The 13,765-nt window shown below is 52.3% G+C and overlaps 1 protein-coding gene across 1 annotated transcript; it reads left to right on the forward strand.

The window, feature by feature from the left end:
* The first annotated feature begins 4,033 nt into the window (after window positions 1-4,033).
* Window positions 4,034-13,334, forward strand: ODAD4 (outer dynein arm docking complex subunit 4). Its single transcript, XM_080359751.1, has 12 exons — window positions 4,034-4,149; window positions 4,611-4,742; window positions 5,036-5,189; window positions 7,684-7,745; window positions 8,434-8,590; window positions 9,535-9,759; window positions 9,966-10,173; window positions 11,020-11,106; window positions 11,328-11,524; window positions 11,712-11,812; window positions 12,107-12,185; window positions 12,821-13,334. Exons 1-12 carry the CDS (start codon window positions 4,042-4,044, stop codon window positions 13,228-13,230), a joined length of 1,920 nt encoding a protein of 639 aa, XP_080215877.1. The 5' UTR covers window positions 4,034-4,041; the 3' UTR covers window positions 13,231-13,334.
* Window positions 13,335-13,765: the final 431 nt, after the last annotated feature.

Raw genomic sequence — 13,765 nt, forward strand, 5'->3', positions numbered from 1 at the left:
GGCTCGGAAGCACCGATTCCCTCAAAACATCACACGCCAAATCTAAAAAATAACATAAATTTTAAAAAAAGACAAGGATTGAAGAGCTTAACGTCGTGTTTGCTGTGACACAGCTTATTCATCTGCCCCAATACACTGGCGACTAGCTGAGGGGAACATGCAATACAGAAAATCAGCCTATAACTACAATCTTCACCAGTTTGTGTTCGTACGGGACACAGTGCTCACAGAGTTTTCCTCGATTCAGATCAGGACCATTCTCCAATCCGGTCAGGCCAGAGTGATGCTTTTGCTGGGAGAAAGACTCCCTCTCCAGTGAATGTTTCATGCCCTCTCTCTCAAGAGTTATGTCAACAAAACCACACTGTAAAGCCACCTCCCCATTCCATCCCAGGTCATTTATTAACACGGTTCAAGACCAGCCAGTATTTTCAGCCCCCAGCAGCGTGAAAAGTTACATCAGCATCCAGCTGGCAAATGGGCATGTGTTTCTCAGAGCAGAGAGCGCTGGAGAAGAGGCCCTGCGGAGTCAGTCAGCTTCACGGGTCCACGTACCTCAATGTTGCGTGTTAGGAAACACCTGGCACCGTTCCGGTACGATGCAAGCAGGTGCAATCACCGAGGTGGTGAGCACGTTGAGCGCTCAGCTCTGGAGAAGGTTCCCTGCAGATGTGGAACCTTTGAGAACAAAACAGCAACCGGGACAGGGAATGGATGAAAAACCAAGAGCAGCCGGCTGGCTCTGAACGCATCTAGTGCCAGAAGAGGGGTATTTAGAACCCTGTCTTTAAACACAGTCTTATTCTGCAGCTTTGGGGAAGGTCTTTAACAAGTTTATTCCTTAAATCCTTCTCTACATCATGCGCAAAGCAAAGAGTAGCAGCGTGTACTCTGGTCTGCAGGATTCCCAGCTCTGGCTGTGCTTTGTGTTGGGTCCCACTTTGAGCGGAGCTGCTAACGGTAGGAAGAGCCCTGCGTGTTCGTACAGAATCTCACATGTGGAAAACTCTACGGGGCTTAAATAACAGCATTAGAAAGCAGAGCTGATATTTCATGCTCCAAACCCAATCGAGGAAACAAAGCAAATACAGGTATCTACAAAACAATATATTCAGGATGCGCTTGAGTTTTTAGTCTTTAGACACTATTGTGGGCAACAAACACAGTTTAACAGAGAGAAAAGAGCAGGGCGTACAGAACGAGGAAGATAAACAGCAGGTGTTTGCAGGTAGCATATAAAAGAGCTGGAAACCAGCCATTTCACAGCCCCTGGAGCTGTCACATCCCTTCACAGAAAGGGACACAGGCTATTTATTCAGCCTCCTGCTGATACACAGAAAGAGATCCCGAACAGGGGCTGCTGCCTCCACAGCCACCACAGAGAGACGTTCGTCCTGGCCAAGGATCCTGGATGAGGGATGAAGGGAAGGAAAGCGCAAACACTGGGTCTGCTGTGGCACAGACAGGCGCCCTTTCTCCCAGCCCCTCCTTCAATATTTGTGCTGTGCCCATCGCAAACAGACCAGCCTCCAGGAACGTCCCGTTCAGCCGAGACCGCCCCGAACACGAGTGTTTCCAGCGGGGGGGCCGCAAGGTCAGGGCCGGCGGAGCTCGGGGCTCCGGTTCCGTCGCGCACCGGGACGCTCCGTTCTCCGCTCCCTGCCGCTACTGGAGCAAAACCCCAGCGCTTCCCGCAGACCGGCTGGGCCCGCCGAGCCTTCCCGCAGGCTCCAGCGAGGGCGCGGGAGCGTCCCCCGGGGCGGGAGAGGCGCTACCCGCCGAAAGCGTGTCCCCGCTCCGCTCCCCCCCGGCCCGCGGGACTCCCGGCAGGAGCAGCGCCCCGCGAGGCCCCGCAACCGCCCTCCGGAGCGAGCTAACGGGTCCCGCCGCGGCCCAACCACCCGCCACACTCACCTGGGCGCCCGCTCGACCGCGCTGCCCCGCACCCTGCCCGGCGCCGCCGCCTTTTGTTCGCTGCGGCGCGGCCCGGCCCCCCCAGCCCATCGGCCTACGGGCGCCGCCGCCTCCCATTGGCTGCGGTCGCCGTCACGTGTGCCTTGCCTGAGCGGAGGCCGCGCTCTCATTGGTTGTCCATAGTGGGGTGCGGCCGCGCGGCCTTGTGGGAGTCGTAGTTCCGCCCATTCCCGCTCCCGCCCCCCGGCCGTGAACCCCCGGGCCGGGGCCGCGGGCCAAGCGGCGCTGGCGTCGGGCCGGAGCAAAGGACCGCGGCCACGCCGCCGTCACGCTCCGCGCCGCCCGCCTGGCTCCAGGCCCCGTTGGGGCTCCCAGCGCCGGAGCGGCCCCACACCCCCCGCCTGCCCCCGGGCAGCACGGCCTCCCTGCGTGCCCACACCTGCACCCACCGGGCTGCGGTCCTGCCAGCGGGGCAGAGCCGGGCGTTCCTTCCTCCCCCCTGGGGCGGCTGTGAAACCTCCCACGGGGGTGGCGTAACTGCGGGGGCAGCAGGCAGCCCGTGGTGCCCGCGGTGGGGAGTGGCAGAGCGGCCCTGCTTGGAACGGAGCATCACCCGCGTACAGCACCAGCACCCCTGGAGCGCGATCCTCAGGGACACAGCCAGCAGGTGCCTCCCACCCACGCAGGACAGCAGGCGTACAGATCAGAGACACGAAACAGGGGAAGAAGACACTTCCCGCTCCTGACTGCCCGACTTGTTTTGTAAGAAGCCTCTAACTGCAGACATCTCGTCTCATCTGCTTGCCAGAAATATCCATCGCATGTTGATTTGTTCCCCTCATATTTCCTGTGACCGAAGCACGCATCAGCAACGTGACCCCCTGGGGACAGGGGTGTGTCACACTGGCCTCCCACTCCAGCGCTCAACTGGCACTTATCTCGCCACCCAGCCCCGTCCCAGCAGCCACGGAGCGAGGGCAGGACAGGCCCCGTCATTCCTGAGCCGCATCCAGAATCCAGCACCAGCGCTGAAATTCCCCATGGCAAAGTGAAATCTCACAGGCTCCGAACAGGACAGACACACCACACCCGCTCTGAGTCATTTGGCAAGAACAAATTGCTTCAAACATTCATCTTGGCAGGGTCTCACCCAAGGCCAAAATGAAGTCAAGACTACAGTCGCTGATAGGAGGAGAAAAACAGCAGCATCTCCCATTCATCATTTGTTTGTCCAAGATTGGACACTGCAGTGATGAAACCGGTACCACAAGCTACCAGCAAACATCAAAAATTAGCGGATATGCCTATTCCAGAGAGAGGCAGTGGGCTGCCCTGGCAAAACCCCCATAGCAGGCACCGGCTTGTGACCTGGTCGAGCAGAGGAACCTGTTCAGCAGAAGGACTCGCACAATCGTTCTGCAAAGCAGCTCTACCAAGCGTGGGCGCTCCCACACCCCTTTTTCTGGCTGTGCTTCCAGCGCAGGGCTTTGGAAACGTGAGTGTAAAGACAAAACCCCAACGTGCGCCAGATCCTCTGGCGGTTGGGCAGGTTGGGTCAGGAGAGACGTGTGAGACCCCGCGAGCGCCTGGTGCTTCAGAGCCTGCACACGTTTGGGTGCAAAACGTGCATTTTGTATTCCCTTCCCTTCCAAGCAGCGCAACCCCTCTCCACGCACCTGTCACCACCCACGCGTGTCCTACTTACACCGCACCCCCGAGCGGCCCGCGCGGAGCGCCCCCGCACCGCCGTGCTTGCGCGGACTCGCCGTTAACGGCATAGCCGGGCCGCCCCAACGCTCGGCTGCGGTTACCGGACACATCTGGCCCGCGGAGGCCCCACGGCCGGAGCAACGCGCCCGCTCCGAAGCAGCGAGCAGCAGCGAGCAGCAGCGAGCTGCAGCGAGCTGCCGTGTCCTGCCGTGCCGCCTCGCCGGGGGATACAGCCCGGGAAGCCGCTCCCGGGGCCGCGCTCGGAGGCACCGCGGGAGTGCGGGAGCTCCTTACCGGGGCGCGGGAAACCTATGCGGGCGCGCTAGCGTGACGTCACATCCTGGGCGGGGCTCCGCGCCGCGCCGGAAGTCGGCTGTTGCCAGGCAGCGGTTGCCAAGCGACGGCGTCAGAGCGGCGATGGAGGCGCAGGCGGTGCAGGGCGGCACCTTCCTGAGCTTCATGGCCGAGGGGACGCTGCTGTACCAGCGCGGCGAGTACGAGAAGGCCCTGAGCTACTTCAACAACGTGAGGCGTGGCGGAGGGGGGCGGTGAGGACGGCGGGAGGGCACCCAGGGCCACCGGGGGGGCAGGGGGTGGCACTCGGAGGTGGTGGCCTCACAGAATCCCAGAGCGTCAGGGGTTGGAAGGGACCTGGAAAGCTCATCCAGTGCAATCCCCCCATGGAGCAGGAACACCCAGATGAGGTTACACAGGAAGGTGTCCAGGCGGGTTGGAATGTCTGCAGAGAAGGAGACTCCACAACCCCCCTGGGCAGCCTGGGCCAGGCTCTGACACCCTCATGGTGAAGAAGTTTCTTCTCAAATTTAAATGGAACCTCCCATTGCCTCTTGTCTTATCATTAGTTGTCACCACAAAGAGCCTGGCTCCATCCTCGCAGGAATACAGCATGTTGCATCAAATAAATGTGCTTGTATTTGTGCTGCTGAGCCAGTGCTGACGATGTATCCACATCTGCTGCGTTCCAGGCGCTGAAGCTGCGACCAGGAGACAAGTACGCTCTCGTTGCCCGCTCACAGTGTTACCTGAGGCTTGGGGACACACAAAACTCCCTGAAAGATGCTGAAGCTTCTCTCCAAAATGACAAAACGTTCTCCAAGGTAAACAGCGGGAAGTGACAATGTCTGGGGTAGCCAAGGACCGGTCTGTGAAACTCTGGAGGTTTTGTGTAGAAACAGCCAACTCTAAACACACCCTTGAGGTTTTTCTTGCTTCCAGAGAACAGGAGGTGCTTGGACAACAACTGAGAAAGAGTTTTAGGATCTGATTTCTTGTATGCAGGTTGCAATAGCACAGGGATCTCACTCCTTCCTAGCGGGGAGTTCACTGAGATAGCTGAAGTTTGGTTTTCTCTTTTACATGCTTTTTCATTTTTTCCCAAATATCATTTTAGGGTCTTTACCAAAAAGCCGAGACATTATACACCATGGGCGATTTTGAGTTTGCGTTAGTGTTCTATCATCGAGGCTACAGACTACGTCCCGAACTGCAGAAGTTCCGGCTGGGTATCGAGAAATCCCAGGAGGCAATTGTCAACTGCGTGGGAAGTAAGATGGTTTATTTTATGGCCCCTGCAAGCACAGCCAGAAGCTGTTTGGTGCGCAGCTGATGGCAAAATTGCCCCACAAAGGCCCCTGCAACAACAATCTCTCTGCTTCTGGATTCATGTGCTCAGTGATCACTCTCAGATGAAACCAGGAATCACCAAAAAGAGCACAGCCCTGTTCTTTTTTTCTGTGCTGAATGCCTGTTTGTATAGAGTATCTAATAACTTTGGTTATGTAAGTAAATTAACACTAATTTAAATTTCCAAAGTCATCATGAGATGATGTAGGTAATACAGAACAGAGCAGCTCATCTACTTCCAGCCCTGCTGATTACAGGATCCATTCTGGGTTCTTTATCCTAATATTGAAGGTTTATTGCGGAATTTGCCTTGCTGCCCGAGCCCGGCCTTCCTGGGATCCTGACTTTCCTCCAGCTTACGTTGCACAAGCCCAGTGAAACCGCTGACTTTTGCAATGGAGCTTTCATCATTTCTGGCTTAAATCACACAACGGAGTCCTGGGGGAGACAGGAAAGGCCAAGGACCCAGCGATGTTCAAACGCAAAACTTGTCCCTTTCCCCTTAGTTTTTCTCTTAGCAATGTCCTATACGCAGACAAGCAGGGACGGGACGTTGTCGAGGGTTTTGATTGCAGGGTGACAATAAAACTGTGGCAGATGCATTGCTAACCCCCTATCCCCCTTCTTCCCCTCTCTCTCCCCCTTCCCACTAAGGACAGACGGGAAAGGAGGACAGAGAGAGTTGGAAAAATTAAGTGTGTTTTACTGATGCTACTAATAAGAATAGAGAAAACAATACAAAATATACAAAACCAATCTTGAAAGTCCCAGCAACTGCAGAGCCAGCACCCGAAGTCCTGGACTGGACTCTGCAGCCAACCGGAGCTGGATTCAGTCTCCCACCAGGCCTCGGCTCGCAGGGACGACTCACAAGGTCCTCTCCTAATGTCGGCCATAAGGAAAAGGGAAAGAAGGGAAAGGGCGAGATCCTCGTGATCTCCCACTTTTATATGAATTAGCACATGAATGGGATGTTATACTCAGTTGGTCAGTTCCTTGGTCACCTGTTTCTTGTTGCCCCTCTCGCAAGAGGTACATCCATGGTTATCAATAACCTCGCATTCCATTGCTACGTTTACCAAACCATGCATTTGGTTCTCCAGGAAAATGCAGCTAATACCAAAGCTTTACCTGACAGGCAAATTCGCTAAAAGAGAAACTTGTTTTTAACAAAGGCGGGACGGACGTGCTCTCGGGCGCACAGACACACCTGTGCCCCGCGCGGAGCAGCCGGCGCTGCGGGAGAACCCGCCGGGCTGGTTGGGACCTGCCCGGGCGCATCCGCGGGGCCGGTCCCACGCACACCCTCCCTGCACCCCCACCACACCAGCCCAGCCTTTCACCGCCTCGCTCACCCCGACACCCAAAACAACCATTCAAATATATCATTTCAGCCCACCTCCAGCACCCTAGATCAGCTTCATGCCCCAGCTGTGAAAAGCCCAAAACTCTTCCATACATGATATATTTTTATAAATAAAACAGGGAAAATGTCCAGATCTTGCTTTCCTCCATTTCTGCTGCTTCCTTAGCCTAATAGAAATGCCCAGATATCTTTGCAGCTCTCAGCTGAGATGGTTCCCATGCTTGATATAAGGGCTTGAAATGCCTTCAAGCATCGGGGCTGTAGGCAAATGAACAGATTTAAAACCAAGATGTCTTTTAAATCAACCTATAGTTCCTAGATGCAGGGGAAAAGCAGCAAGACAACACATCAGCTGTTGATGTAGATGTTCAAATAGTTGAGAAACACACACACATCCCCAAAACTGTGTTACTGAATGCGCTTTGCTTGGCACATTCAGAAGCACCTGCCTTCCGTGATACCACATGTACTCGCATCACGGTCGTGGCCTCGTTGCCTTGCTGAAGGAAATCTCCTACAACAGCACGCGAAGCTCTTTCCTCCCTTCCGACCAGGCCAAAAATGAGCAGTTTGTCACTTCTATTCCACTTCCAGCGTGCAATCTGAATAGCAGAGCTGGATGGCAGAGTGCAAATGAAACGGGAGTTTTGCCCTAATGCCAGCGCACTTTAAAATAACTCCCCGCATTGCTGGAGATCCCTGTGCTTATGATCTTTCTGTTTTCAGCCGTGATCCCTCAGGAGAACCTGCCGTCCTTTTCCTTCCCCGCTTTCCACACAGATTGTGTCTGTAGGAAAATTCCGTGTGACGGGAGCCCCCTGGTGCCACATGAAATCAGCCATTAAAATCCCCAGCGGAGCTGCATCTATGCGCTGTATTCCCTGCTTACACAATGCACCAACATCCACCTATTTCATTTGAAATAACTTGTAGAAAGCTTCATTTCAAACGGGACATTATAGACTTGGCGCATTTATGGTCATTTTAATGTCTAAAGCTTCTGCGCTGCTGTTCTTGAACACTAACGAGTGTTTTCTCTTTATTTGCAGGTCCATCCTCAGTTAAACTGGAGAATAAAGCGGATTTGTGCTTTATAAGCAGGCAGGCAGAGGTACAGGCTGTTAGTTGCTTTATCAACTAACTTGATTTATTATAATGCTAATACTTTCTGAAATAGGCATTAGAGGATTAATATTTTCTGCAGCAACGTGGATGCAGACATGGCTGGTCTAGTGAAGCACCTTCGAGTGTAGGAACCACACCAATCCCTTACAAGAGCATTTATGCACCTGCTTTTAATGCAGTTCTGGCTCCAGCTACACAAAAGTTAAACAGATGGGGAAGAGGAACCACAGGGAAACAAAGCCCGGCTTGACATTTCTGTACCAGCCTGTTCCCGTGGGGTGTTGCTGATCACCTGTCACAGGTTAATAAGTAACAGCACTGAGGTCAGAGCCACGGTCCATTTATCTACAATATTTACTTTGCTTTCACCTGATGTTTAAGCTTCCCAGTTTTGCTAATGGACGCTTTCTCGATTGCTTAATGTTGGGATGGTCCCCTAAAGGAAACCCTCCAGAACAATACAAGATACTGAGGCAGAATTAATGCTTGCGCTTACTATAATCCCCTCTTCTGTTCCTAGAAGCGAGGGAGCACTATTAGGTTCAAAATCTCAGTTGCTCGTGACCAAAGCAATTGATGAGACTTTCTGCTTATATGGAGTGTGAACAGAATTCTGCTAATTCTAACGTTCCCCACTCATCTCCCCCAACTGTCCTTATTTTCTCTTGCTGTAGAGCAGACAAGCAAATCAGAAGCTCCAAGTCAAACTGACTCCGGATCAAAAACAGACAAAGAAAAAGGAGCCAGTGAGGAATCAAAAAGTAGAGCGACAGCTTCTCGGAGAGCTCTATGCTGACAAGGCCTACCTAGAAAAGTTGCTCAAGGATAAAGGTCTTTTTCCGTTGTTTTTAACTAAATATTCCTTCTAAAAAGGTTCTTTTTGTCTTATTTTATACCTCCATGTCCACTCTTATTTGTATCAGCATTCACGTAGCACACAGCACTTGCAGTGGTCACGGGAGAGGCAGGTGTCTGGAGAGCACAGGTATTTTGGAGCCAGGTTAAATACTCATAACTACGTTTGCGCACATTTTCTTCCCTATTAACTGGCAGGTTTTTGTATCAATAAATAAACTCCAAGCGATCTATACTGATGAAAAAAAGCAGAAACAGTGTCGTCACAAATTAACTTCTGTCACGATGATGAATTCCACTGACGCGTGCATTAAGTGCAAAGCGCTGCTTGTAAACTGGAACTCATTTGTGGTTTCGTTATAAATGCTGTTCAGATCCAGATGTGGCGTTTCGAGAAGTATCTTATTTTAGAACGAGGCAGAGAGGTGATTCCCCTTCAGTCATGTTTCTAGGGAACACTTTACCCAGTGATGGAGAAGTAATTAAGGATATAATCTTCTCGCAGGTTTTATGCTGTTACTAACGTTAATAATACATGTTGCCTCCCTGCTTTCCAGGCATGTAAAAGCCTCCATTTCCATCTTGTGCTCTAATCCACAACCCTTTCCAAAGTGCCATTTCAGTACAAACGCCCCATACGACCGTTCTGTCCAGCTCATCATCGCCCATCACTGCTGCCTCCCGTTAATTGGGCCCCTTCTTGGCTCTTATCAGCAACTACAGGGGCTGGGAACAGCCTCTCCCGCTCACTAAAACACACAGAATACGCCACAGCCACGAGTTTTCAATAACTTCCCTCCTAATCACATCAATTCTCAGGTGCACTATCTATCAGAGCAGAAAACCACACACAGTCCCCACCGAACTGCACCTTCACAGATACATTAACACTCCCCTGGCTTTTACCTTCTTCTGTTCAGATTTGATGGAGAGCAGCACAAGGCAGGGGATCAAAGTCGCGGACCTGGTTTCGGACGGTATTTCCTACCTGGACACGTGCAGCAAATTCTGGCAGCAGCAGAAGCCGATTTATGCCCGTGTGAGGGAGCGCAAGCTCAGGCAGCAGATGTGGATCCGGGACAAGAAACAAACACCGGCTGAAATCAGCAGATACATAGTGAAGAACATGGAGGACATCGACATGTGTAGGTGTCCTGGCTGGAAGCAGTAAGAAAATGATGATTGGCACATGTCATTATTTGCTGTAGTAGTTACAGTTCAGAACAACAGAAGCGGTGCGAGTGCTAACCGTCCCCAAGCTTAGTCTGAGGCTTGTAGAACTGCGCTTAGTCTCACTTTCCAATATCACCATGTCCACACATTAGCATTAAACTTTCCTCTTTGTCTCTAGTGCTGAGCGGCGATTGCCCTGAAGAAAGCTGCAGGAAAGCCGAGCGTGTGCTCAAAACAATCCAGGGGTGGTCGGACGATGAAGTTCCCAACAAGAACGAGATCATTGGAAACCTCCACAGCTGCATCGGGAACGCGCGGTTCGAGATGGGCCAGATGGAGACGGCTCTGCGAAGCTACAAAGTGGATCTGGCACTGGCCAGGCAGAAGTAAGTGCTGAGGGGTTCGGATGGATGAGGAGGAAAGAGAAGGAAAACCCCCCTGTTAAGGTGTTTTAGCATCAGGTAATGTGATTATCCCCTGGAGATTTAATGGGGCAACACATTCAGACTCTGCCCAAGCATTGTGGTCTCTAGTGACTTCTTATCTTTAAAGGACCTGGAGCACGTGGCACAGCTCCATCTCTGCTGAAGCAAAGCAAAGAACACAAGTCCCAGTCTCAGCACTTTGGCCTCTAGGATGCGCTTCCTTCTCAGGAAGGCTCCCAAATACACAAGTTTTCTGTTACATTTTCCTTTCAAATAATTCGCCTTCAAACCACGATAGCAGGCGTAAAGTATTTGTCAAAGAGGTACAGTTACCTGCCCATACAGAACACATTCTGCAGCTCTTTCAGCTAAAACAGAACGCAACTAAATCTAGCCTTAAGATTTAATAAAGGTTTTGCAAAGCACAGGAGAACACACTGAATAGCTGCTTGCATTGAAGTTATTTTAGTTTTACTTTTTGCCACAGGGCTTTTAAAGTGTAACTGATTTATTGCTTATCATTCTCATTAATTCAGTTCATTAATTCATTTCTTAATATTGGTTTAAGAAATTTCTGCCTCTCTCCTGCTAAACCATTTCCCCTGTGTCTTACGGGGAGTCAGTTGCAACAGCTGCAGATAAAACCAAAACCCTATCTTGATTTTAAGACTTCCAGCCTGCCATCAGGCCTTTAACTCTCAACACTTAGCCTGTTGAGCACCAAAGGAAACATATAAGGCTGAAGAAAGCGCAGGCTGGATCAGGAACAAGATCAGCTGCTATGATTTCTCCTTCTTTTCCACACAGCGAACTGCCGGATGCCTTGTCCAGAGCCCTTGATAACGTTGGCAGAGTTTACGCCAGAATGGGCAAATTCGAGCAAGCTATCGAAAGGTATGAACACTAAAACAAAAGAGGCGTAAGGGTGTATTTTGAATTTAACAGATGCTGCCTTCTCCGTTTATTCTTCACCCTGCTAGCAAAGCAAGGGGGGATGTGCCATTTTTCATACCGACCGTACCTGCGACACTTTGTTTATAGAATCAGTAGTTGCAATGATAACTGCACGTACTGAGAGTCGTTAAATATCTGCCTTTCTTGCTCTCTGCGTGAAGCTGGGAGGAGAAGATTCCGCTGGCAAAATCCAGTCTAGAGAAGACCTGGCTGTTCCATGAAATTGGCCGGTGTTACCTCGAGCTGAATAAAACTGAAGCAGCCCAAACATACGGAGAGAGGTCCCTGCAGTCGGCAGATGAGGAGGGAAACGTCGAGTGGCAGCTCCACGCTTACGTGCTCATAGCACAAGCACAAGGTAAAGGCATCAGTACCAATTTTGTTCTAGGGATGGAGACAGCCTGTCTGTTGAGCATCTTAGTGAAAACATCTCTGATTTAACAGCTAAAGTAACCACTCAGATCAAGACCTATTGGAGAGTTGCTTAACTGTTGTTGTTCTCTTGATCTTGGCTTAAAATAGATGTTTTCATTTGCCTGTGACAGTAAACTTGAAGAATTACTGGTCTGCGATCATCAGCTTTGAAAAAGCGCTTGAGAAGGCGACACTTATTCAAAACGAAGCTGCTCAGGACGCCATCGTTATTGTAAGTGGGTTGTTGCAAAGAGGAGAGAAGCTCAGGGCAGTTACCTTTTGGTGACCCCTCCTGGGGCTCCAGAGCTCCAGCAGAGCCTGTTCTCCTGCCAGAAGAAAAATGATAGCATGAGAGATGGAATCTTCAAGGCAGGAGATATTTGATAAGGGATATTAATGGGTAGTAACCACTGCTGGGAGAAACGAAGCTCACGGTAGTGACAGCAGAGATCGAAAGAAAACAGGAAAAGCTTAGGTATGTAACTGCGTTCCTAGAGCTTTTATTAATAACCCGTATCACTTGCAGGCCTTAGACGATGTGAGCACAAGCTTCATCAAAGAGCTGAGAGGAAAAAGGAAAGCAAAGGAAGCTTACTCTGCTGAAGGTAGTTGTCACTTAGATCTCAGCACCCCATAAATATAACAACTCCCCACTTGCCTTTTCTGGAACGATAACCTTGAGCTGGTATAAACCAAAGTCGATAATACCAACCTAGCTTTGGTAACAGTGAAGGAGCCTGGTTTCACCCTTCAGTGCCATCCATTTAGAAATCTGCTTTTAATTACACCGAAAGCAGCTCCAGCGCCCAGAGCACAGAACTGTGGGTGCCGTCAGAAGCAAAATCATTTCAAAACATGCCTATGAATAAACGAAACCCGCAGCGCTGAGATCTTCAAAAACATCCGCTGCGCTTTAGAATCCACATCGTATAGAAATACTGATTTCCTTACAAGTATTGAATTAAAATCTCGGCGAAAGCACCGAATTCGTGGCCAGCCCGGGGCTATTCCCGGCCCGGGCAGGAGGTGGCGGCACCTCCCCGGTGTCCCCCCGTGTCCCCGTGGCCACCACCCGGTGTCCGGCACCTCCGACCGTGCAGCTCAACCCCTTAAATCCCCACAAACTGCGTCCTGGGAGACAGAAAATAGAAGGGAGCTTTCTAATGGTGGTGATGGAGGGCTTTCTCGTCCCCTACCGGTGCTGGAACTTGCTTTAAAATTGCCTTTTTTTCCTTCCCAGAGCGCGATTTCAGCCCTGATACCTCAAAAAAGAACCTCGAGAAATACAGACGGGAAATTGAACTAAGCATAAAGAGTGAAGGTGATAAAAAACAAGAAGCAGCCGGGAATTATAGAGAAGAACCCGGAGACAGCCAAGAAGGAGGGAATGAACCAGAAATTAAAGAGGAGAGCAAAGAGGAGGAGATGGGGAGCGAAGAGGAGAAGAAGGAGAGCGAAGGGGAGGAGAAGAAGAGCGAAGGGGAAAAGGAGGAGAATGAAGAGGAAAAGGAGGAGAGGGAAGGGGAAAAGGAGGAGAGGGAAGGGGAAAAGGAGAAAACCGAAGGGGAAAAGGAGGAGAGCGAAGGGGAAAAGGAGAGGCAGGAAGAACCGGGAGGTGACGGGAACCAGCCGGACCCGGCACCGGGGTAGCGCAGCCCGTCCTGCGGCGCTGCGGGGGCGCGTTGTGCTGTACCCCCCGCCTTGAAAACACGAGCTCTCCCGGTAACCCCGACTCCCTCGTATCTGCGAACCCGGTACCCGCCGCTTCCTCCGCCGCGCCCCCCGGCACCGCCGCTCCCCGCGCTGTCCCGCAACGGGCACAACCGCGGCGGGATCCCACCTCCGCCGCCCCCGGGGGAGGTCCCGGTCCTGCCCCCCGTTCCCGGGTCCGTCCCCCCGCTCTTCCAGCGCCTGCGCGGCCGCGGGCGGGGCCGGGACGGGGGTTCGGGGGGGGATCCGGTGCTATGAAAGGGACCGCGGCGGCGCCCGCTCCAGAGCCGCTTCCCCGCTCCGCACCGGCGGCCGCCCCGGAGCCGCTGCCCTCACCATGGTAAGTGGGGGCCGGGGCAGCCGCTTCCCCCCCGGCCGCGGGGTTCGTGTCCCGGACGGGAAGAAGCGCCCGGCGGCATCGCCCACACGTGGGTGCTGGGTCCGGGGAGGGGGGGTACGGGATACAGCCGGACCC

This window comes from Nesoenas mayeri (assembly GCF_963082525.1).
Source record: "Nesoenas mayeri genome assembly, chromosome: 26".
In the NCBI taxonomy this organism is placed as follows: domain Eukaryota; kingdom Metazoa; phylum Chordata; class Aves; order Columbiformes; family Columbidae; genus Nesoenas; species Nesoenas mayeri.